This window comes from Phyllobates terribilis, unplaced genomic scaffold (assembly GCF_046119375.1).
Source record: "Phyllobates terribilis strain yellow unplaced genomic scaffold, ASM4611937v1 Scaffold_3__8_contigs__length_932513732, whole genome shotgun sequence".
In the NCBI taxonomy this organism is placed as follows: domain Eukaryota; kingdom Metazoa; phylum Chordata; class Amphibia; order Anura; family Dendrobatidae; genus Phyllobates; species Phyllobates terribilis.
This window is the reverse complement of record NW_027362763.1, coordinates 658,472,803-658,499,292: the sequence shown is the minus strand read 5'-3', so window position 1 is coordinate 658,499,292 and position 26,490 is coordinate 658,472,803. Positions and strand designations below refer to the sequence as shown.

Below are 26,490 nucleotides of genomic sequence, written 5' to 3'. Positions count from 1 at the left end.
CTAAGAAATAGAAACAAACATTTTTTTGATTAACTGAACAAAAAAAGAATTACAGCTTTTTGAATCATCATATACTATAAACTAAACTGTGCCTGGTCATCACCAGGAGAAAATGGCCGAGTCCTGAACTAGTTAGATACCACTAAGGCTTCCTGCAGACCTAATATCTTACCTTTATTAGCTTGGATTTAGCCACAACCAACACAGCGATGATGGCTTTAAAGTTCTCTCCCTTCACCTGCTCAATAATGAAGCTGAATCTCACATACAATCGTATCCAGTGGTCCAGCTCACTTATAGGACCCAAATCATCTGCTTCTTTTCTTATTTGTTCACTTTCGGACATAACCTGCATTTAGGAAAGCACAAAGAAAAGCAACACGATAAGGCTATGTTCACACAAGGTGTTCAAAAACAGAAATCGCTTCAGGGAAACGCTCTCTTTTTGCTGAAACGTTTTCTGATAAGACAGTGCGTAGTTTGTTGTGGCTCCATCAGGATCTACTTCATAAAGTGACTGCATATTTTCTTTTTCACCAACAGTTTTTCAAAACCTCTTTAGGAAACAAAAAAAAAACTTCTCATAGGAACAGCAAAGTGAATTTCTCATATAAATACCGTATTTTTCGGACTATAAGACGCACTTTTTTCCTCCAAAAATTTGGAGGAAAATGGGGGGTGCGCTTTATAGTCCGAATGTTGGGGGTGGGGTGTATATATATGTAGAGTGTGGGGGGAGCGGTAGCGGTGGAGGAGAGGGTCACAGGAGGCAGCAGCCGCCAGCTGCAGCCTACACTGTCCCCGCTGCTAAAGATAGGCGTGGGGAGCACTGAATATTCATGCTCCTTAATAGCGGTATACAGTGTAGCCGCGCTGCGGCTCCTGCTGCTGCCGGCATCTCCTGTGCCCACTGTTAAAGGGCATGAATATTCAACCTCTCTCCATGCCCATGGGCGTGGGGAGGGGGTGAATATTCATGCCCTTTAATGAGCGGGCACAGGAGATAGCCCGGCAGCAGCAGCTGCGCGGCTACACTGTGTGCCGGCTATGAAGGAGAGTGAAGTCACTGCTCCCCGCGCACACAGTCCCGGCGTAGGGAGCAGTGACTTCCGGCAGCTGATCTCTCCTTGTGAGCCGCGCATGGCAGTGACGTTATGCGCGGCTCACATGGAGAGATCAGTGCAGGCAGACCGGACACAGCGCTGGAGGAGAGAAGAAAGGCGAGTAGGAGTGTTTATTTTTTTTTAATGTGCAGCATGATGGGGATTAGGGGGACCATGCATACTAGGACAGGGATTAGGGGTGCCATGCATACCATGACAGGGATTAGGGGTGCCATGCATACCAGGATAGGGATTAGGGGTGCCGTGCATACCAAGATAGGGATTAGGGGTGACATGCATACCAGGATAGGGATTATGGGTGCCATGCATACCAGGACAGGGATTAGGGGTTCCATGCATACCAGGACAGGGATGAGTGGTGCCATGCATACCAGGACAGGCATGAGGGGTGCCATGCATACCAGGACAGGGATGAGGGGTGCCATGCATACCAGGACAGGGATGAGGGGGGCCATGCATACCAGGATAGGGTTAGGGGTGCCATGCATACCAGGACAGGGATGAGGGGGGCCATGCATACCAGGATAGGGTTATGGGTGCCATGCATACCAGGACAGGGATGAGGGGTGCCATGCATACCAGGACAGGGATGAGGGGTGCCATGCATACTAGGACAGGGATGAGCAGTGCCATGCATATCAGGATAGGTATGAGGGGTGCCATGCATACCAGGATAAGGATTATGGGTGCCATGCATACCAGGATGGAGGGATGCCAGGCATACCAGGATGGAGATGGGCACCACGTATAAAAGGAAGGGGCATATATACCAGGATGGGGGATATTGTCAGAATTGGGGGACATTACCCCTATACCAGTGTCAGCAGAAGACCCCCTCCCCCTTAAAAGTGCATCATGACCACATTTTTGCTTAAATTTTTATTTTTTTATTTTCCTCCTCTAAAACCTAGGTGCGTCTTATGGTCCGGTGCGTCTTATAGTCCGAAAAATACGGTAATTAGGAAGAGTTTTAAATGTATGCTTGAGGGGGATTTTAGAATGTGTCTGCTCAAAAAAAGGAAAAAAAATACCTGTAACGCTACGTTCCCACAATGAGCTTATGGGGAGTTGTGGTGTTGCATATTCTCTGCAGCATTTCTGGATCTGATAAGTGCTGTGCACATGTTGAAGATTTTTTCAATTTACAACATGGTAAAAATCAAGCAATAGATCATTTTCTCATCATGTGGTGACTGTATTGAATGCAGCGTGTGTCTCATACGCTGTGTAGGCTGCATCATTAGGAGACTAAAGAGACATATTGCAGTTGCAGAACATCTTTTTCACATTAGCAATAGAAATGAATGGTATTCTTTCTAAATGTGCACAATAGTGACACTACACATTTAAAGCTCCAAGGCATTGAAAAAGTTAAATGTCCGTAAAAGGGAAGAGAGCTGGAAAAAATGTCTGACCATGAGAGAGGCTTTTGGGGGTCTCACTTTAACCCCTTCTCCTCCAGGCGATTTTTTTGTTTGTTTTTTCCACCCCTTCTTCAATGAGCCGTAACTTTTTTTTATCTTTCCATCAATATAGCTGTATGAGTGCTTGTTTTTTGTGGGACGAGTTGTACTTTTGGATGATTTTAACATATAGTGTACTGGAAAACGGGAAAAAAAAATTCCATGTGTGGTGAAACTGCAAATAAAAGTGCAATTCCACAATTGTTTTTTGGGTTTTTTATTTATCATGTTCACTAAATGGTAAAACTGACCTGCCATTATGATTCTCCAGGTCATTATGAGTACGCAGATACCAAACATGTATAGGTTATTTTTATTTAAGTGGTGAAAAAAATCTCAAATTTGTAAGGAAAAAAAAATTGCTTATGTCGCCATTTTCCGGGACTCATAGCGTCTCCATTTTTTTGGGATCTGGGGTTGGGTGACGACTTATTTTTTGCGCACCGAGCTGACGTTTATATTGATACCATTTTTGGGTTAGATACGATCTTTTGATCGCCCGTTATTGCATTTTATTGCAATGTTGCGGCGACCAAAAAACATAATTCTGGAGTTTAGATTTTCTTTCTCGTTATGCCTTTTACCAATTTTTTGTTTTATTTTGAATGGGGCAAAAGGGGGTGATTTGAGCTTTTGTGTTTTTCTATATTTTTAAAAAGTTTTTTTTTTTTTACTTTTTTCTGGCTTTAATAGTCTCCTTAGGAGACTTGAAGCTGCAATCACCTGATCGCCTGTGCTTCAGCACTGCTATGTGTGGCAGAAATCATGATCTCCTATGAACGCCGGCCATGGGCCGGAATTTATACGACATTTACAATGTCAGGCGTGGTGGTCTTCTGCAGACCCCTGGCTGCCATGATAACCCATTGGCGCCCCGCGATCATGTGACAGGGGCATAGATGGGCGTGTCTTGTGACGAGTTTCCGGCTAGGGTGCGTTAAATGCCGCTGTTAGAGGTTGGCAATTGCATTTAACTTGTTAACAGCTGTGGATGGATTGCGGATTCACCCATAGATATTAGAAGCACATGACAGCTGATCCGATCACATGTCATGTGCAGGAAAAGATGCGGACTAAGCGCCAGAATCCGCATCAAAGACAGCGACACGACCGATGACGAACCTATACGTCATCGGCCATGAAGGGGTTAAATACCAAATATCCCCACAGTATGAATTTCAAAAATGATTTTTTTTTTTAATTATTAGTTGGACAATATTTTTTGGTATGTGAGACACTTTAGCATTGTTTCTGACATGGTAACCTGCTTTGGCTTTGCATTGGTCGATTCCTGTGATTGGTTTCTTGCAGCTTTATAATGTGACTTATTCCACTCTTTCTATATACTATGATTAAAGGGGTTGTCCACTACTTATTATCCCCTCCCCAATGTATTCCCCTGGGGCCCATAAGTGTTTTTGTAAATACCTTCTGTCGCAGGTACTGCCTGTGAGTGGCGCTATCGGTGGCCGCTCACAGGCATCATGTGACACCCCCCCCCCGACATCCGCTGATGTCACGACAAGTCCAGGCTGCAGCCGAGGGTCACTCTTCCGCGTTCAACCGGTGGATGCTAGGTTGTGGGCGGAGTTACCCCACACGTCATACCCGGCATCCACAGTGCGCTCTCCCTCTCCTCATTCATCGGGAAAGCGCGCGGTGGATGCTGGGTGTGACGTGCGGGGTAACCCCGCCCACAAACCAGCAGCCACCGCAGGGACCCCGGCGCTGAGTCACGCCTCACTTATCGTGACGTCAGCGAGGGGGTCACGTGATGCCTGTGAGCGGCCAGCGATAGCGCCGCTCACAGGCGCAACCTGCAACATAAGGTAATTACAAAGACACGTATGGGCCCCGGGGGGATACATTGGGGGCATAATAAAAAGTTGTGCCCAACTTTTTTAAGGATGTTTTTCGCCAGAAAAGTGTCAGTTTTAACAGTTTTCCTGGACACTGTTTGTTTTCATTAATTTAAATACCATCTGGTTACGATGTTCTCGGCTATCTGCATGATTGGCAAGCGTGGTGAGCTCCTTTTTTGCCTTAATTAAATCTGCAGCGTGTCAATTCTTTCAATGTTTTTGCTGCAGATCTCCCTCATAAAAATGAGTGGGGAAAATCTGCACCAAAACCACATGTAAAAACGCATCTTTTATCTTTAGAATTGTCGCATGTGTGTACATATCAATGTCTTGTTTTCGGATTGGCTATAGATGTAGCCCTTATTAATGTATAGATGGAGCAGCCTTATTGCTTTAGTCTACTGTGAATCCCCTGACATTCATGTATATATACTGTAGCCTCCGTGGAACAAGAGCTATGAGATCTTAATAGGCAAGACTCTAGTAACGTTTAGGATCGCACACCGATCATTCTCAATAAATAATCAAAAAATATATTTGTAAATTGGTTAATATGGTCAGTATCTACCACTGACAGAATACAAGCATATTCTAAAGGAAATGTTCCCCGGACTTTCCATGAATAGCTGTATGTCTGGAAATTACCTTCTGGATCTGGCTGAGCCACACCGTCAGCGCCCCTTCACATCTGGCGATCATTGCTTCATCCGACACTGCTGCTCTTACACCTTCAAAGGACTGCAAAGTAGCAAAGTTGATGGATTGAATGGTATCGAGCGTCACTGCTCCCTCAATGGTTGTTTTCACTCCTAATGAAAGAAAATCGATCGATCTGTGAGCCAATATTTTGTTAACATTAAGGTAGGGAAGTTGTTTTCTTGTTAAACGGTAATCCCACCTCCTCCACCCCCTTCAACAACCCCTCCAAAAGAAAGATAATTTGCTCATAGCTGGAGGTTTGCGAGCTGGGATCCAGAGGAATCCCGATTTCAGGGCTTAGAAACCCGAGACAAGAGCTCTGCTGCCCTGTCCTGAATGGATCATAGATGTGCATGCTCCGCACTCTCTCCATTAATTGTCTATGGGATTAGCCAATCGCTGCACGCTGCGATCCTCAGGATTGCTGGGGGTCCAAGCAATCAATTGGGTAGAAAAAAAAAAGTACTGGCGTTGCTTTGTTAGTCATATCCTCCTTTTGGACATCAAGCAGCTCAGTTTTAGTCTAGTGTCCATAGGAGGCAGACCCGTACCAGACCTGCTGCATGTTTTTTCATTTATTCCTTTTAGGTGTCGTAAATTTCTCAACCTTCTTCCCATCACCCCGGGGAGGACACACCATGCACTTCACAGTACAGTACCACCCTGCGGGCCACAATATTGCAAGTCACCCGTCCGAAATGGCTTATTAAAAAAACAAACTGCACTTTATTCACTTTTCTGGGCCGATTGCTGAGTCTCTACCGCTGCTCCCAGTGTGACAAGTATTGACTGCAGCGCTGACGACATGACAGTGCGGCAGTCAATCAATGAGCTCTTAGCAGGGCATTCCGTCTACACAGGTAGACTCAACGCTGGACCAGGGGACGGTGAGGACAAATTATTTGTTCATTTTTTTTTTACTATAACAAACTGTGCGGGGGGCATCTCATATATTGATTTTTCCTTAGGTCGACAACTACTTCCCTTTCAGTTTATTACAAAATACCTGAACACTTCCCCTGCATGGATGTGAGGGAGCATTCTATGCTTCTATGTTGCCGTTTCCGACACAATTTCCTCACTTCTAGCATTGTTGGTGCCACTTTCAGGGGGCTCTGGTTCCATTGGGGGGGGACCTTTGGTCATTGCCTTTTTCCACAGCTAGGCCGCAATCTTCATCCCACCTCCCCAGCTTCTCTCCTTAACTCAGCACGAGCCTAATTAGCTCAGGAAGTGTTGGAGAAAGAGTGCTTCAACCTTAATAGCACCTCGTGCACTGTTTTGGTCAGAGGATCAATGGAAAACCCTTTTCTTTTTGCTGTTTGTCTTGTGGCTCTATCTTCTTCAGAGACCCATTTCTGGAGGTCATCTCCTGCTACCCGGTCCTCCTCTGCCCACCAATGGACACAGCATCAATCCTGCTTATGGTTCGGGTAAGTTTCCTCTTGGGTTCCTTTTTTCTTAGTTCACTGGTGTCATGGCATCCTGCGCCCCTTAGTACAATCATTCCCATTTTTACACTTACCAAGCGGACAGTTTGGCCCCTTCGTTGTCCACTGCCTTACCCTGCGTCTGGGATCAGTCTCAGGTATTGAGCCTCAGTTAGGTCCTTGATACAGTTCAAGAGTGTCCACCATCCCAGATTTCTGCCAATGCTAGCTTTTTTTTTTTTTTACTACAGGCCTTTTTCAGCCCCCATCGCAGCTCCCTTATTAGGAGCCAGGATATTCTTCCATAGACTGCCTTTGTCGTCTTCAAACATCCCCCTTGATTGCCTTACCTCCTGCTCAGCCAGAATCCTTGGAGAACATTTCTCACTAAACTCTTGAGTCTGAGCAGAAAGCCAAGCTGGTCTCGGACATGCAGGACCTCACTCAGTCAGTGAGTGGCACTCCCTATATTATAGACGAGCTCCATCTCTTTGGCTTCTGGGAAAGTTTCTTCCAGTTGGCACCAGCGGCACAATAATCATTTGATGACCATATGGACTTTTATCTTCTCCTCACCAGGGAATCGTAACATTACATCAAGCTTATGCCCGTCTCTAGGTTTGAGATCTTGTATCTGGAGTCAGTTCTTGTCACCCCCTACGCTTGTTGAAATCCTGAAATTGCTTTTCTATCCAAAGCCCTCCACCTTGCATCTACCTGATACGCCATCTTGCAGTGACTTGCATTGATGAGAAGACTAACACTCTTTCAAAGGTGGATTTTTTCAGCAGCAGGGTCCATTCTGTATCCTCATTTTGCCACCTCTTAAGTCAGTAAGGCTTGTACAGTCTGACCTACATTGTGGCACCACAGCCAGACTGCAGCCCCGCAGAGTTCCTCGAAGGTTGTTGCATGCCTCAATTTTTTATGGTTTATTTGGTCAGCACATCAGACTGCTAAGGAATCTAGTTCAGACTTAGGTAACCTACTCCTCCTAATAAGCCCTTACTGGCCTCTTGTCATATGGAGCAGGCTAGATAAATATAATCATGGTTGCCACAGGGTGAATGAGTGTATTTCTTCCCAAAAACAGTACATGCTCGCAGAAGTTTCGCTCCCTTTGAAAGTAGTCCTCCTGGTCTTGGTGGAGCTTTAATTTTAGGTGGAAACTTACTGGCACATCTGTTTAAGCCTGCTATGCCGAATACTTCTAAAACCCCATCTTTGTGAATGTCTTCCCTCATCCAGAACCTCCTATAGAATGGGTGAGGAATTCTCTTTAGTGAGAGACTCAGCTTACTCACATGTACGATACCCATGTCAGGGAGGTATCTGTAGACTGCAGAATAAGAGTTCTCCTTGTGCCCAAGCAGATTTTTGCTCTCAACTACTTTGAGGGCTCTACCTCGCCTATCCACCTTTTTCCCCCAAGGCATTTACACCCTCCAACTCATAGGTTTCATTTTTCCCATTCCTGATTCACAATGGTCCAAGGATTACCACTACCTGTTCTGTGTACCCAAGCAGGATGACTCAAACTTGCACTAAAGAGGTTCAGTTTGTGTGTGTTTGAACATTTCCCATAGGATCTCTTCCAACCATTGTCACTGGAGCCATTCCTCTCTGTTGTGAACATTTGTGACATGTATCGCCACACTCACTGCCAGGTCACACTAGCGATTCTTTCCCTTTACTGTCCAGTTATCATGTCTCCTTGAAGATTTAAGATTGGATCCAGAAGACGTGTCTCACAACATCCGAGCACATACTTTCTGGGTGTGACATTTAACACTCATGTCAAGTTTTTTTCTGCCTCCAACAAGTTCTTTTCCCTCCAGGCTTTTCCCTTAGCTCCCTCCTGGCGAAAAGAGCGTTGGGGCCCCGTGCTACACCACTAGGTCGTACCTTGCCTCTATTATCTGTTTTTTTTTACATATGCATAAACTTGAACTTTGTGATAGCAGTGTATTATATATTTTCAATTGCACTATGCTAAGCACTTTTCCTTGCACAGCACTTTCATTTCTGGATCTGGATTAACATGATCAGTCAGTATTTGTCACGGGTGTGTCAAAGGTGACTGACAGTTGCCCTGCAGTAGGTTGCAGGAGATCTTTATGTTTGGCATTACAGACATCTTCTTAGAGGCTGTCTCTAGGATACAGCGGCTACCTCCCTCTGGTTAATTAACTTCCTGGCCTGCGTGTACAATACCTGGTGTGTTCTAGAGGGAGGTGCCAGCGATATTCATTATTCCTTGTAAAGGCTTAGCAAGTACAGTACCTTTTCCTCTCTGGAGCTTGAGGACGTGTTTGTGCATTTGTCTGGAGTCATCTAAAGCTAAGCACTTTTCCCCTGTTTGTCCTCCCTTGTTGTATATAGTGTTTAGTGGAGATCGACTAGTGCTCATCTCCTCCCTTCCCTAGCTTGAGCCCAAAGCCAGGGAAAGACAGGGCGAGGTTTGAGGCTATACAGGGACGTTAGGGGAGACAGGGTGACGCTAGATCAACCTAGGAGGTCTCCACTTTCCCTAGAGTCTGGGCTCCCTTTCACTCTTCCCTTTGTGTTGCACTAAGTCTTTCCTTCACCTTGCGTGACATTATCGCCGGCCGAGCACATTTTGAAAAGGAAAAAAAAAAATTGACACTTTGTTTTTTTTTTTCTCTGTGTGTTTTTGGGCGAGGACCTTTTTTTCTTTCCTTTCTCCCTTGATATGGGTTAAGTTGCAGAGCTCGCAGAGCAGTTCCGCCGTCTGTCTCTGGAGGTGAATGACCTCCGCTGTGCGGTTCAGCAGCAGCATCAGCGGTTACAGGTCGTCAATGTGGGGGTCTCTGCAGGTAGGCATGTCCACCCTGAACCCTAGGTTGCCCTCCCGGACAGGCTTTCAGGAGGTAGGGACAAGTTTTTTGTATTCAAGGAGGCCTGCAAACTGTATTTAAAATTTCATCCTTACTCTTCCAGAAATGAGGAGCAACGGGTTGGTATTGTGATCTCTCTATTGCAGGGAGATCCTCAGTCGTGGGCGTTTCTCTTACCGCAGGACTCGGTTTGTCTCCAGTCTGTGGAGGGGTTTTTCGGGGCTCTGGCTCTCATTTATGATGACCCTGACCGAGTCACCTTGGCTGAGTGTAGACTGTCGCCTTCAGCAGGGAATCGGTCAGTGGAAACTTACAGTTCGGAATTCCGTAGATGGGCGATGGATTCCAAATGGAAGGACTCAGCCCTTAGAAGTCAATTTTGTTAGGGGCTTACTGAAAGGTTGAAAGATGCCTTGGCAGTATATGAAACCCCCCAGTCCTTGGAGGCTGCCATGTCGTTGGCCATACGTCTTGATAAAAAGCCTACGGGATAGAGAGGTGAGACCACCTTCTCCGGGGCCTTCTTGTTGGGGTTGTGCACCTCTGCTGGGGAAACGGTCTGGAGGTGAACCAGTACTGGGGGAGGTGCAGGAACCCATGCAGTTTGGGGGTGTCTCTATGTGTGACACCTCAGTCGCCCTCCCTGGGATCTTGAGGTACTCGAAGCCGGGTCGGTGTAGGGGTCGAGGGGGATGCAGTCGTGGCCTAGACCCGTTCCGTGCCCAGGGCGGTCACACTAAAAATTAAATGGGCTTTCAAGGATGAGTGGTATTTCGACTACGCCACCTGCGGTTTCCGGTGATGGACACCAGCGCTGCGACAGTCCACTGAGGCTGGTGTTACGGGCAGCTAAGATGGGACGGCTCAGGCGGAGCAGGCCTCAGGGCAGTGTGAGAAGGAATAGTGGGTGCAGTGCCGCGCAGGAAATAACAGGCAGAGGCGGTGTGTCAAGTCATCCGGGGCTTTACTCACTTTAGATGAACTTTCAGCCGCAATGCTTCCCTCTGCTACACACGGCATACTGCGGCCACCGGGAAGGGGGTTCAGCACTTCCCAGGTAGATCAGGAGCACCTGTCGAGATCCCTCTGGTGTGTGTTCCTCTCCTTGTTAAGTTCTCCCACTAAGTCTTCTACTGACTGTGTGTGTGGTATGAACGTGGTGTAAGGCCGGGTCCCTCTGGATAAACGCAGTGTAAGAGATACAGGTGGCGACTCCACTCCGTCCGTATCCCCTTGGGATCCACTAAGCCTCCGGGCTTTTCTGACTGAGACGTGAAGTAACAAAGTCAGATATCGGGGGCCGGTTACCCCTCTTGCAGCAGGAATCCCTCTGACTAGGCCAGAGTAAAGAATTCAGGTGGCAACTCCACTCCGTCCGTATCCCCCTGGAATCCTTTTGCCTGTAGAGCCTATCTCCTCTCCTCCCCTCCTAGGCCTTCTTAGGTCAGAACCCTGACCGGGTAGAGACAGTGGTCAACTCTGACCCGCTCCTAATCTCAAGGCCAGAGTACGAGGATTGTGTATCTTCAGTCAGCTGAAGACTTTTGCTGGACCCTGGCAGAAGACCACAATCAAAGACTTTGAATTTAAGATTGCCGTAGATTAAATATGAATGCCTAAGTGTTTCCTAAAAGTGTGTTCTCCACCCTCACCCACTACATGGTTCCCCCTATCTTTGGTTCCCCCCCATCTCCTCTATCCCGGGACGGGGCAGCACCCTGGTGCATTTAGGCCCCCTTCAGGACAGGAGTAGTGTAGTGTTGAGTGGTGAAGTGGTGTCCTGAGAGATGCGACTGAACCCTCAGGGGCGCCACATCTACATCATACTTCACCCCGGAGGTTCGCAGGAAAAAAGGTGCATTTTTTCTTTGTGGGAAAAAGGGACATTTTGTTGGGACATGTCCTTTAATTCCTAAACAAAAGGATACTGATAAGGAGTTAGATAAACAACCTGCAGTTCCCTCTTTGTCCTGTCAGCAGAGGTGGTGCTAGAGAGCAAAACCGAGAAAATTTCTGTGTTTGTTGACAGTGGAGCCGGAGTCAGCATGGTTGATGCTGAGTTTGTGAAAACTCATGGTCTTGCCTGTTGTGCTTTAGCTGAACCTATTTCCATCTTTGCCATCGACTCGGGCCACTTGCACAGAAAGCATTTACTCAGACTGTACATAATGTAAAACTGAAGGAGGAGTCAGTTCATTGTGAAATAATCCCTTGCTATGTCCTGGACAATCTTCCCACAACTATTGTTTTGGGTATTCCTTGGCTTGTTAAACATAATCAGTTGGTGGATATGCAAGCGGGGAGATTATTGAATGGGGAGATTACTGCCATGAGAACTTTTTAAATATTTCCCTTGCTACTGTCTCTATGAAAATATTACCTGCTTTTCTGTCTAGTTTTGAAGATGTTTTTTCTGAGAGGGGGTGTCAGGATTTTCCTCCTCATTGTGCTTATGACTGTCCTATTATCCTGACCCCCGGAGAGTGTGGAGAAGGGACATATCAGACCCTCATTTTCGCAGTGGCGGCAGGGTTCTTCTTTGTGAAGAAAAAAGATGGCGGTCTACGTCCCTGTTTAGATTTCCGGGAATTAAATCAAATTACCATCCGTAATCCACACCCTCTTCCTCTGATTCCTGATTTGTTCACCCAGGTTGTCGGAGCTAATTTATTCTCCAAGTTGGATTTAAGGGGAGCCTACAACGTGGTTAGAATCAGAGAGAGGGACGAATCGAAAACCGCGTTCAATACCCCGGAAGGACATTTCGAGAGTCTGGTTATGCCTTTTGGTTTGACCAAAGCCTTTCCCTACAGCATTGGAGGATGTCGCCCACACCCTATTGGGGAACAGGAACACAGAGAGGTTAAAAGCCCCTCCCCACTGTCAATTACCAGTGTTTACCAAGATCACCTGGAAAATGGTTACCTGACAGTTTATATGGAAATCCAAGAATCACATAGGGAGGGAAATTCGTGCTGTCATGGAAGGCTCCTAAAAAACGAATTACCGGTAAGGACTAATTCTATTTTTCCAGTTTGGCATAAAGTTTGTTATCCCTTAATATCTGGAGCACCTGCTTAACATGCCCCTGATGTGTCTCAAAATCAGGTGAGTAAACCAAAATATTGTCCAGATAGACCACCACAAACCTCCCCACCAAATGATGGAAAATATTATTTATGAAATGCTGGAATACCACAGGTGCATTGGTCAAACCAAAAGGCATATTCCAGACTCTTGAAATGTCCTCACACGACAGCATTGGAGGAATACCAACGATAGTTCATTAGGGAGGGACAATAGCTTGGAGGACTTTCCTACCAAAGGCTAAATCCCTATTGGATGGTAGATCTAATCTATAATGTTTGGATAACGTGTGAAAGGAAGACCATGTAGCTGCCCTGCAAATCTGCTCTGAGGATGTGCCCGCTTTCTCGGCCCATGAAGATGATGTGGACCTGGTTGAATGGGCCTTCGGACTATCGGAGGATCTAGCTGTTGCTTGATGTAGGCTCCGCTGATGGCTTTCTTGATCCAGTTAGCTATAGCGGATTTGGCTGCCTTCTTTCCTCTGTTATGCCCTGAATGCTGGATAAATAGGTTATGATCTAATCTCCATGCTTCAGTTTGTTGAAGATAATGAAGAATGATTAAGGGACATCTAGAAGATGGAACTCGGCTTCCTTTGAATTAGAAGGGTTCTGGCAGAAGGAGGGAAGGATGATTTCCTGGGAAAGACGAAAATCCGAAACCACCTTTGGGAGATAAGAAGGGTCCAGACGAAGTGTAATTCTATCCTCGGTCACAATCATGTAAGGTTCTCTGATGGAGAGAGCCTGCAGTTCTCCCACTCTTCAAGCTGAGGTGATGGCCACTAAAAAGGCAGTCTTGTGACAGAGAGAGACTGTATGGTGCTAGAGGATAGAGGTTCGAAGGGAGAGAGAGAGTTATACCCTTAAGAACTACATTTAAATCCCAGGTTGGGACATGAATCTTAATTCTTGGTTGAAGTCTTAGTGCCAATGTCATGACTCTCTTGACCTATCTGTGAGAGGCCAGATCTTGATCTAACACCGCACTTAGGGCTGAGATCTGGACTTTAAGGGTACTAGGTTTAAGTCCCAACTCTAATCCATTCTAAAGAAAATCAAGGATTTGAGCGATGTTAGGGTACAAGGGATCAGGAGCCTCCAGAGTATACCAAGATAGAAATGTTTTCCATAGCTTGCCGTATATTGCATTGGTTACTGGTTTTCTACTCTGTTGAGGAGTCCTTACCACCTTTTCTGAGAGACCTTTGGATTTTAGGATCTCGGCTTCAGTAACCAGGCTGCAAGGTTCAGCCACTGAGGGTTTGGGTGGAATAGGGGGCCCTGTGAGAGAAGGTTGTTGAGTTGAGGAAGTATTTCCGGACCTTCCAGGCAAAGATCTGTGATGGCTCCGAACCAAGGCCTTTTGGGTCATAGAGGGGCCACTAGAATTGCGGTAACTTTCTCTAACCGGGTCTTCTGGATAGTTCTTGATAGTAGTGGGATCGGAGGAAATGCTTAAACCAGATTGAAATGCCAGGGATGAGCTAATGCGTCCAGTTCCATGACATTGTCTTTTCTGTCCAGAGAAAAGAAGAGAGGAACCTTTGAGTTCATCCGACTGGCAAACAGGTCCATCTCGGGAAGGCCCAACTTTGTTACTAGTGACTGGAACACCTGATGATTCAGGCTCCATTCTCCTGGCTGGATGTCCTTTCTGCTTAGAAAGTCTGCCTGAGTATTGTTTGAGCCCTTCAGGTGAGTTGCTGAAAGCGATAGGAGATGTTGTTCTGCCCAAGAAAATATTTGACCCGCAACTTGTTTCAGACTGTCTACCTTCGTGCCTCCCTGATGACAAAGGAAGGCGACTGTAGTCACATTGTCCAAGAACACTTTGATGTGAGACCCTTGGACCAAGTTGGCTGCGGCTATGAGTGTTTCCTCTACTGCCTTCAACTCCCTAAAGTTGGAGGATTTGACACTTGTCTCGTGACTCCATTTGCCTTGAAACCGAGTCTGGGCCACCCTGGCCCCCCAACGTCGTATGCTGGCGTCGGTAGTGACTGTCATTAGAGGGTCTTGGGTCCAAGAGATCCCCTTCCGAAGATTCCTGGAGCTTAGCCACCAAGCAAGAGAAGCTCTCACCCGACAAGGGGTTCTGGTCCATTTGTTTAATGAGTCCCTCTGTCTGTTACAGGATTTCAGGATAATGTCCTGGAGGAATCTCAAGTGGGCCTGGGCCCATGATACCGACTGGATACATGCTGTCAGTGACCCCAACAAGGACATTGCTGTTCTCATAAGTTGGGTTCTCCCGGTGTCTGAAATTTGAGACATCGTTTCTTAGGGCTATTTGATGCTCCAACGGAACAAAAGAGGTTTGTTTGATGGAATCTAGCATGACACCCAGGAATTTTCTCCTTGACGAAGGAAGGAGTTCCGATTTTTTGAGGTTTATAATCCAGCCTCGCAAGCGGAGAGTGTCTAAGGTCATGGATACATGAAGATTGAGGGTCTCCACTGAAGGGGCGATGATCAACATGTCGTCCAGGTATGGGATTATACAGACACCCTGCTTTTGTATGAGCACGATTACTTCTGCCATAATCTTTGTAAACACTCTGGGTGCTGAGGAGATGCCGAATAGTAGTACATTGTACTGGTAGTGATTTATTATATTGTCCCAGGAGATTGCGAAGCGCAGGAACTTCCTGTGTAACGGATGAATCGGTACATGGTAGTATGCATCCATCAAATCTATTGTTGCCATCACATATTTTTTTCCTATTAATGGGATAGTTGATCTTATGGATTCCATCTTGAATCTTCTGTAATTGATACGATGGTTCAGGGACTTTAAATTGATTATGATGCGTGGGGTACTCGAAGGTTTCCGTATTAGGAAGAGCTTTGAGTAATGACCAGTCCCCTCCCAGCCTGGGGGGACTGGAGATATTACTAGGGAGTATAGAAGGTCCTGTAGACCGAATGATAACAGGTCCTGAGCTCCCTGAGATGGAAGGGTAGTAACCCTCAGGACTTGAGGGGGACGCGTCTCGAATTCCAACATGAGACACTCCTTGATAGTATCGAGGATCCACTGGCAGGAAGATACTGCCTGCCGCTGAGGAAAGAAATCCGAGAGACGACCCCCGACACCGGTCAAGTCATTGTTTCCCCTGCTGCTGGTGCTGTTGTTGGGGCACGAGGATGTTGCGTCCTTTGCCTCCTTTGGGATAGTCCCAGCTCCCAGATTTTCCCTTTATACTGGGAGGGGGGATTCTGAGAAAGTGGAAAGAAACGTTTCCTAGCTTGTTTTTGCTCAGGAAGGATTTTCTTCCTATCCAAGGCCTTTTTTCCAGGATATCATCCAGGGCTGGCCCAAACACATATTTTCCTTGAAAGGGGATGGAGCAGAGCTTCACCTTGGAGGTAACATCCCCACTCCATGTTTTAAGCCACAGAGCGGTGAGCAGTATTGGATAGAACTGCAGCTCTAGCCGCAATCCGGACTGACTCAGCCGAGGCATCCGCCAAGAAGCCCGTGGCTTTTTGAAGGAGGGGATTGGAGTCTAATAGATCTTCTCTAGATGTGCCTCGTGACAGATGGTCTTCTAGTTGGGCCAGAAACTTGAAAAGGGATCTGGCAACACAGGTTGACGAGATGTTGACCTTAAGGGATGCGGAGGAAGTTTACCAAGATTTTTTGAGGACACTTTCCATTTTCCGATCCCAGGGATCCTTCAAAGGGGAGAGTGGTTTTCCTCACCACCCTTGCCACCTGGAGGTCTACTTTAGGAATGTCCCATGTAAACTCATCAGCCTCCAGCAGAAATCTATGTTTTAATTCCGGGGGGGGTGGAGAGATGGCTTTCTGGGGTTTCCCATTCCTGTTTAATGAGATCTCTAATGACCTCATGAACCGGGAATCCAGTCTGCTTCTTAGATTTAAGACCCCTAAACATCTCATCTTGAAGGGAATAGGGAACTTCAACTTCCTCTATTCCCATAGTACCCCTGACAGAGTCAATCTACTCTACTAAATTGTCCGAGGAGAAATAATATTTTCCAGTCTCCATCTTTGTGGCAGAGCTTAATGATTCTCTGTCTTCAAGATCAACAGAGTCGGAGTTACTGGCCTCTATGGAAAAAAACACTGAGTCAAACTCCTGAATCTTCCTCTTCTTAGGGTGAGAGGGCCTAGAGGAGGAGGAGTAGATGGGCAAGGCCGAAATAGAAGCCTGGACCTCCTGTCTGACGACCTGGACCTCTTGTCTAACAAGAGACCTAAGCTCCTCAATTAATGAGGGGCTTTCTTCCTTGACTATTCTGTCCGTACAGGATTGGCATAACTTCTTCCTATGGGATGAGTGCAGCTTATTTGCGCAGATGCCACATCTACGGGGTTGGCGCTTATCCGTCTTAGGAGCGGGGGCCTTGTCTTACTAAGAGAGAGGAAGAGAAGGGATACCCATGTAACTAGACAGAGGGGAACTAGTGTCAACTTAAAAGGAAGAGAGACTAAGTTAACCCCTTAGGGACCAACCCTGGTACTACTTACTGTAGCCAGGGGCGTGCTGGGCTCTGCAGATGCAGGGATACTAGGTCTGTCACCCTCCATGGTGGAGATAGCCTTAACTGCTGACGTCATCATGGCGGGTTTTTATAGGTAAGAAACGTGCCCCCAGCAAGGAACCTCGGCTCCCTCCCCCTTCCGGTCAACTCCCGGTCTCTGTCGGCTCCGGAATGTGCTCAATCCTCATGCGTTCCAGCGTGGAGCGCAAAACGCCGGAAGTGACAAGGACCTGCGGTGACGTCACTTCCTGTGCGTGTGCGCCCAGACAGCCGGAAGGGGGAGATAACGGAGAGCTGAATCAGACCTCCGGCATGAAGATCCCCGGCCTGCTTTACCCTCTGTGGGTGGAAGGAAGACCGGGGCCATCCCAAACGGGAGCAGCATGGAGGGAGGAGGAGCACCTCGACAGACCGCTGCCAGGCACGTATGACTTCTTTACCCAATGCTGCCCCGCCAGCCAGACAGCACTGCAGGACCTCTCCATGCCCCAAGGGGGACAGGAAAACACTGGTGATTGATGGTGGGGAGGGGCTTTTAACCTCTCTGTGTTCCTGTCCCCCAATAGGGTGTGGACGACATCCTCCAATGCTGTCGTGGAAGGCGTTTTTGAGAAAATGTGTTTTGGCTGTTCAAGAGGTGCAGTTTTTGGGGTACTTGTTGTTATCTTCAGGTTTTCGCATGGATTCGGAGAAGATCCGTGCAGTCCTTGATTGGGAACGTCCTGACAACCTGAAGGCGCTACAACATTTTCTGGGATTTACTAATTTTTACCAGAAATTCATCCAAAATTACTCTGCTATTGTGAAACCCCTTACTAACATGACTAAGAAGTAGGGGTCTGATTTTTCCAAATGGTTAGATGCTTCCCTCCAGGCTTTTTCTTCCTTAAAGAATCATTTTGCCACTGCACCTATACTCAGTCAACCCGATGTTTCCCAACCCTTTATTGTGGAGGTTGATGCGTCCGATGTCCGGGTTTAGGCTGTGTTGTCTCAGTGTTCGTCCCCTGGTAAATGGTGTCCATGCGCCTTGTTTTCTAAAAAATTGTGTTCGGCTGAGAGAAATTATGACGTGGGTAATAGGGAATTTTTGACGATCAAATTGGCGTTCGAGTAATAGCGACATTGGTTGGAGGGGGGCTGTCCATCCTATTACTGTTATTACTGACCATAAGAACCTGTCATACCTCCAGTCAGCTAAATGTCTCAACCCTAGGCAAGCCAGATGGTCCCTGTTTTTTTACTAGGTTCAATTTTGTTGTCACTTTTCGTCCAGGGGTCAAAAATGTCAAGGCTGATGCTTTGTCCGGGAGCTTCCCTGGTGGTGATGACCATGAGAACCCTGCCCCGATATTACAAAAAGGAGTAGTCATTTCGCCACTGTATCCTGAACTGGAGGGTGAGGTGTTGGAGGCTCAAGGAGACGCCCCTGCCTCCTGCCTTTCAGGAAGGTTATTTGTGCCATCTGATCTGCGCCGCAAAGTAATTAAGGAACATCATAACTCTGTGCTTGCTGGGCATCCAGATGGTAAGGCAACCGCGAACCTCCTCTCTCGTCGATTTTGGTGACTGGGGTTGCATTGGGATGTGATTGAGCATGTAGCTGCTTGTAGTATTTGCGCGCGTTCTAAGGTTTCGCATACCTGTCCGTCTGGTACTCTTCTTCCGCTACCTATCCCTAGTAGGCCATGAACACACTTGTCCATGGATTTTAATACTGACCTACCAGTTTCTGCAGGCAAACGGTGGTTTTGGTGGTAGTAGATAGGTTCAGTAAAATGGTTAATTTCATTGCATTGCCTGCACTTCCAAATGCCAAGACACTTGCTCAGGTGTTCATAAATGAGATTGTGAAGCTTCACGGGGTTCCCTCTGATGTGGCGTCAGATCGGGGCCCAGTTTGTTTCCAAGTTCTGGAAGGCATCCTGCTCTCGACTGGGGTTGCAGCTGTCCTTTTCCTCTGCCTTCCACCCTCAGTCGAATGGACAGACCGAGCGTGTCAATCAGAATTTGGAGACCTACCTTAGGTGTTTAGTTTCCGAAAATCAGGAGGATTAGGCATCCTACCTACCGCTGGCTGAATTTGCCATTATTAATCATCGTCAAGAATCCAGTGGCAGGTCACCGTTCTTCGGTGCATACGGTTATCATCCACAGTTTGGTACCTTTAGTGGGGGAGAAGCTTCAGGAGTTCCTGAGGAGGAACGGTTTTCTTCGTCGCTCTCCTCGGTATGGCAGAGTGTTCTGAGTAATTTAAAGATCATGGGAGACAGGTATAAACAAATGGCTGACAGAAAACGCTTGCCAGGTCTGGACCTGAATGTGAATGACTTTGTGTGGTTGTCTACCAGGAATATAAGATTAAAAGTTTCTTCTTGGAAGCTGGGACCTAGGTTTATTGGTCCCTATAAAATAACCGCCGTCATTAACCCAGAAGCATTTCGTCTTGAACTTCCTCAGGCCCTTAAGGTCCACAACGTGTTCTATAGGTCCTTATTCAAAAGTATGTGGAACCTCTTGAGCCCTCGCCTCTACCACCGCCACCAGTAATGGTTGATGGTAATCTGGAGTTCCAGATTTCGAGGATTGTAGATTCTCGTCTCCAACGTCGTTCTCTACAATACTTGTACTTGGTGCATTGTAAAGGCTATGGTCCAGAGGAGAAGATGTGGGTTTCAGCGTCAGAGGTGAACGCTCCCAGATTGGTTCGCTCATTCCACACATCTTATCCTGGGAAACCCAGTCCTGAGTGTCCGGAGGTTAGTTGCAGTTAGTTGTAGGCGATCTCTACGTTTGGCATTACAGACATCTTCTTAGAGGCTGTTTCTAGGACCCAGCAGCTACCTCCCTCTGGCTAATTAACTCCCTGGCCTGGGTGTATAAATACCTGGTGTTTTCTAAAGGGAGGTGCCGGCGATTATCATTATTCCTTGTGGCTTAGCAAGTACAGTACCTTTTCCTCTTTGGAGCTTGAGGATGTGTTTGTGCATTTGTCTGGAGTCATCTAAAGCTAAGCACTTTTCCCCTGTTTGTCCTCCCTTGTTGTATATAGTGTTTAGTGGAGATCGACTAGTGCTCATCTCCTCCCTTCCCTATCTTGAGCCAAATGCCAGGGAAAGACAGGTACACATGCAGCGATTGGTTAAAAGCCAATACAGGGACGTTAGGGGAAACAGGGTAACGCTAGATCAACCTAGGAGGGCTCCACTTCCCCCCCTTTCCTTAGAGTCTGGGCTCCCTTTCCCTCTTCCCTTTGTGTTGCACTAAGTCTTTCCCACACCTTGCGTGACAGTATTTGAAAACTATATTTAATTGCTGATCATATGAATAAGTTACCTATGATTGAATAATTGCACCTTTGTTGCTACCATTTGACAATTTGCAGAACTATTGGTCCGCTTTATTGTTTGAACATGTGGCATCCTGAAATTATTTCTGAGTTATGTTTAAGTATTTCTCTGATTATCTGATACCTGCAAAATCTATTTTGATAGTGGATACAATTTTAGGATTATGTCCTATTTGAATATACAGGGCGGGCCATTTATATGGATAAACCTAAATTAAATGGGAATGGTTGGTGATTAGTGTTGAGCGATACCCTCCGATATCAGGAAATATCGTATCGGATTGGATCGGACCGATACCCAAAAAGTATCGGATATCGCCGATTCCGATACCGGAAACCAATGCAAGTCAATGGGACACAAATATCGGAATGAAAATAAACCCTTTCTTTCCTTGTAGGTTAATTCTACATGAAGGAAAACAACTAAGAATAATGTAGAATGACATGAAAAGCCGGCAATTCATCAGCGGCATTCACCGGTACCCGACAATTTACAACAGAAAGAATAGAGCTTCACACATAGATTAGGTAGATAGAACCATGTCAGTCACATATATATATGAAGTACAGTGACAGTGTTGCTTACAGAACTTGTCATTTAGTGTAAAGGATTTATTTAAAAAAATATTAGTGTTTTCGTGCACCGTCTCTTTAAAAAAGCCGGCCGGCAATTCAGCAGCGGTACCCGACAATTTATAACAGACAGAATAGAGCTTCACACATAGATTAGATAGATAGAAACATGTCAGTCACATATATATGAAGTACAGTGACAGTGTTGCTTACAGAACTTGTCATTTAGTGTAAAGAATTTATTTAAAAAAATAATAGTGTTTTCATGCACCATCTCTTTAAAAAAGCCGGCCGGCAATTCAGCATCTGTACCCGACAATTTAGAATAGAAAGAATAGAGAATCACACATAGATTAGATAGATAGAAACATGTCAGTCACATCTATAAGAAGTACAGTGACGGTGTTGATTACTGTACTTGTCATTTAGTGTTAAAATAAAGGATTTATTTAAAAAAAAATTGGCGTGGGGTTCCCCTTAATTTTAGGCTCTAGCGGAGGTTAAGCAGACAGCTGGGGCAAATGTTTGAAGCCTGGGAAGGGGGTAATACCCACGGAGCTTCCCAGGCTACTAATATCAGCCCCCAGCTGAATACATAGCCTTTACTAGCTATTAAAATAACGTGGGCTTCCCTATATTGTTGTGTCCGGCTAGGTACAAATAGGCTGCTGGTGGTTGGGGGCAGCCCGTTCCCGCCTGCTGTACCTGGCTGGACACAAAAATATGGCGAAGCCCCACATAAATTTTTTTTAATTATTTCATGAATTTCCTGAAAAAATAAAAAAAAAATTGACGTGGGGCTTCGCACTATATTTGTGTCCAGCCAGGTACAGCAGGCAGGAACGGGCTGCCCCCAACCACCAGCTGCCTATTTGTACCTGGCCGGACACAGTCAAGCATGAACTCACATGAACCCTCTGAGGGCACCGCGGCTACTTCAAATGAACAGCTGATCGGCATCAGCTGATACCTCAGCTGTTCATTTGAAATAACCGGCGGGAAAGCGCAGCACAGAACGGGAAAGCCGGCGGTGAAGTCTTTTCACTGCCGGCTTCCCCGCCCTGGTCCTTCGCTCCCCGCTCCTTGGTGCTGCTAGCTCCCCGCCCGGTCCTAACTTACGATTGGGATTGGAGGTGGCGAGGGGAGCGGAGGATCGGGGTGGGAGGCTGCGGGGAAGCAGTATGGGGCTGTGTGATTGTTTAAAAGCCGGCGGCTTTTTACCGCCCGCCGGCTTTTAAACAATCCGGAGAATTCTCCCCCGCTGGGATGGCATTCTGATGACAGGCTGGATCTCAGCTGAGCGCTGCCATCCAGCTTGTCATCCTTCACAGACACTGCAGAGCGCAGGCATTATGGGAACTTCCGATTCCGGTATTCGATATTGTAAAAGTATCGGAATTAAGTATCGGAATTCCGATACTGCGAATATCGGCCGATACCCGATATTTCAGTATCGGAATGCTCAACACTATTGGTGATATCAATTTCCTGTTTGTGGCACATTAGTATATGGGAGGGGGAAAATTTTTCCAGATGGGTGGTGACCATGGCGGCCATTTTGAAGTCGGCCATTTTGGATCCAATTTTATTTTTTTCAATGGGAAGAGGGTCATGTGACACAAACTTATTGAGAATTTCATAAGAAAAACAATGGTGTGCTTGGTTTTAACATAACTTTATTCTTTCATGATTTTTTACAAGTTCATGACCACTTATAAAATGTGTTCAAAGTGCTGCCCATTGTGTTGGATTGTCAATGCAACCCTCTTCTCCCACTCTTGACCCACTGATAGCAACACCGCAGAAGAAATGCTAGCACAGGCTTCCAGTATCTGGTGTTTCAGATGCTGCACATCTCGTATCTTCACAGCATAGACAATTGCCTTCAGATGACCCCAAAGATAAAAGTCTAAGGGGGTCAGATTGTGAGACCTTGGTGGTCATTCAACTGGCCCACGACGACCAATTCACTTTCCAGGAAACTGTTCATGTAGGAATGCTCGGACCTGACACCCATAATGTCGTGGTGACCATCTTGTTGGAAAAACTCAGGGAACGTGCCATCTTCAGTGCATAAAGAGGGCAACACATCATCATGGAGCAATTTCAGATATCCAGTGGCATTGAGGTTTCCATTGATGAAGAATGGCCCCACTATCTTTGTACCCTATATACCACACCATACCATCAGATAAGAGATGTGCAGCGTCTGAAACAACGGATACTGGAAGCCTGTGCCAGCATTTCTTCTGCGGTGTTGCTATCAGTGTGTCAAGAGTGGGAGAAGAGGGCGGCATTTACAATCCAACACAATGGGCAGCACTTTGAACACATTTTATAAGTGGTCATAAACTTGTAAAAAACTCATGAAAGAATAAAGTTACGTTAAAACCAAGCACGCCATTGTGTTTCTTATGAAATTCTCAATAAGCCTGATGTGTCACATGACCCTCTCCCCATTGAAAAAAATAAAATTGGATCCAAAATGGCCGACTTCAAAATGGCCGCCATGGTCACCACTCATCTGGAAAAGTTTTCCCCCTCCCATATACTAATGTGCCACAAACAGGAAGTTGATATTACCAACCATTCCCATTTAATTTAGGTGTATCCATATAAATGTCCCACCCTGTAGATATATATCAACTGTAGATATTTATACAAATGTATTTTCCCTCTGGGAAAGGCTGTGGGACCCCCAGTGAGTGTAGTAATCTCAGCATCTGTCTCCCCCTGTTTTTAATATTCTGTTGATGGATTATCTGTGTATGAATAAAGATATATTTTGATTTTATATGGCCTTACCCAACAAAAGAGGGAAGCTAATGTTGTGATATTTTTGGAAGTGTCAATACGATTTAGACCATTAATAGATATATACAGAATGTTTTACTTTATTATTTTAAATATGAGAACCATTTTCCTTCAGGCAATTGGTACTATAAATTATTTGTAATTCTCTACCTTTCTCCAAAGTAAGAATTTATTATTGCAGATTTAAAATTAATTTTCTGCAATGTATGAAGGAGATTGGAGAAAATCTCGTCTTTGATACTGCATGACGCTGCAGATTTTCTGCACCCAAAAAAAAAAAAATCACACAAAAAATCACAGTGAATATGTCAGATGTGAAGATTCCTGAAGGGACATAACTTGCAATGGACAAAAAGAAAATCTGTTGTACATTTAACCACAGATTTTAACTGAAATTGGGGATGAAAATCCGCAATATAAACTGACATACTGCAGGTTTAGAATCACAAAAAAAATAGATTTTACCACAGGTAAATTTTTGTGTTGTTTCTGCAGATATTTTGTGCACAATATGTGGCTGAGATATAGTCTAGATAACGTAATATGCTATGTATTTTGCACCCAGACAATCAGTAGAATATCTGCACCAGTACTTTTCCTCAGTATCCCCTTTATATATGTCTTTGCTGTAGGATCCAGACAAGTTTTTTGGCTTTTAAACAAGCTTCCCTATGTTAACAGGCCATATGAACATTTTACAATTTTTTATTATATATTCCCCATTGCAGTAAATATATTACAGTAATTATCCTCCAAAACATCTATCACTGACATACGTTATAAAACTGTTTTCTAAATGCAACCATCCGGTTGATGATTGTAACTCAGTGACAGCACTCCCACACGTATCACACCTTTATAGATATCGCGTGGTTACGTTTATATCAAATATTCTTACAGTAAAGAAAAAGTTTAGCAAATCAGATAATACATGAAAAACAACCAATAAATGGCTTATGATATAACTCACCTAATAAACGAGCCAAGTAATGCTCAATAGTGTCTTTAAATCGCTGTATCTCGCGGTGTCCGAGCCTCGTCTGCGTTAACTCTCCCCATTTGTCTAAAGCATTCATTGCCGGCAGAAACACCTTCCGCAGTAAATCACTAACTTCAGAAAACAATCCTTCTGTGGCATCCAACACTGAGAAGTGCAGCTCCTACATGTACAATATGGAATCTGAAGATGTAGGATCACATTTAAAATAACACATGATACATGTCGAGAAACTCTCACAAAAAGGAATAGACAATAAAAACAAAAAAAGTGACAAACAGACACAAGTAGTACATGTATGTGACACATGGACATTTGAATCAGGCCTTACAAATAGGTAAGATGAATGGTATTACCACTGCATTTGCGGCGATAAGATGAGGCAGAAACTATAGCAATAAAGTGCAATAAAACTGTTTACCAATTTAATTGCACCCTTCCCAACAATTGTGAAACTTATCTGGATATAGGAGTGTGGTTAAGTTGAGTTGTAATAAACGGCAAATTTATCAACTAAGCTTCCGGGCACAAAATACTGGTGTACAGAACACCGGTGTAGCGAGCTACAAAATGACCATGTCATGCGATACAGTCTCCACATTTTGCTATATTTCCAGTAATCCATGCTTTTCTTCTCACAGACAATACGTGTCAAATTGTATGTGATTCAGGACAAAGGCTGTATGATACTGTAACCCCCAGTGAGTTCTGCATCTATACAGAATAATACAGAGTATTTGACTTCAGGAGACTCAAAGAATAATTTGAGTGATGATGTCTAGAGCAGAACTAGTTCGGTATTTCACCACTATTTGATAACATCTTAGTAATATGCTGATCCCATGAGTACCATATTAAAGTCTTGTTATTGTAGAGGTAACGATGTTATCAAAACCCAGTAACTGTACATGATTGTAAACTGAGAATTATTTTATAACATTAGAATGATGGACGAGAGACAACGGATCTCTTGCTTCCAATTCTGATACATCTTGTCCAGTCAATTGTGGCTGGGTCGTAGATGAGACAAGATTTCCATCCATGATCTTCCCTCCTCACCTGGTTCCTTTCTTACCTACTCCGATTGTATTTACAGTAGTATTGATTAGATGGTATATGATATATGACAGATTGTGAATTTCTATACATATGACAATGACTGTATACTAGGAATAATTTATCCTCTTATTTATGTAGATTTATAAACTTCAATAAAAATTACAGTTGAAAAAAAAAAATAATAATCTATCTGGACATACTTTGGATATCTAATCTTCACAGGCTTCGCATAATTTTCCCTATGCTATGCGAGTTTCCTTTTACTTTATAAACCAGATAATTGCCTCTCTATTATAGTCGTCCTAGTTTGCGTCCAAAATAAGGGACTTTGTATAACACACTGAAGACAACAATTTATGCTGATGTTTTACTATCTCTATACTATATTACTATCTGTATAAAATCTCTTGGAACTTCCACCCCTTGGCACAATCCTTACCTCATGCATGTTTTTCTCGGTTATCATTATATTGTTGTTACATCTAATAAAGAACAGGCAAAGTCCTGAGAATACTTCATCCATACTTCTTCCTAGGAGGAGTCTCTTCATCGTGCCTCCTTTTACAGCTCCTGGAATGGTTCGGCCGCTCTCTAAAAGTGAAAAAAAAAACAAACAGATATATAGTTTTTGGCTTACAAATACTAAGGTAAAAAAACT

At 45.1% G+C, this 26,490-nt stretch overlaps 1 protein-coding gene across 1 annotated transcript; it reads right to left on the bottom strand.

The window, feature by feature from the left end:
- Positions 1–26,414, bottom strand: LOC141258593 (dynein axonemal heavy chain 8-like). Its single transcript, XM_073673562.1, has 5 exons — positions 26,272–26,414; positions 24,747–24,936; positions 5,095–5,258; positions 173–349; positions 1–33 (listed from the first exon to the last, which is right to left on the bottom strand). The coding sequence occupies exons 1-5, from the start codon at positions 26,380–26,382 to the stop codon at positions 1–3; spliced, it is 675 nt and encodes a 224-aa protein (XP_073529663.1). The 5' UTR covers positions 26,383–26,414.
- Between the last annotated feature and the right edge of the window lie 76 nt (positions 26,415–26,490).

Bases quoted from the DNA above. Each gene is read 5' to 3' on its own strand.
- LOC141258593 (XM_073673562.1), bottom strand. From the start codon at position 26,382: ATGAAGAGACTCCTCCTAGGAAGAAGTATGGATGAAGTATTCTCAGGA. The intron at 24,937-26,271 runs GTAAGGATTGTG...TTGTACATGTAG, and splicing joins CCGAGAAAAACATGCATGAG to GAGCTGCACTTCTCAGTGTT. The intron at 5,259-24,746 runs GTGAGTTATATC...TTCTTTCATTAG, and splicing joins TTACTTGGCTCGTTTATTAG to GAGTGAAAACAACCATTGAG.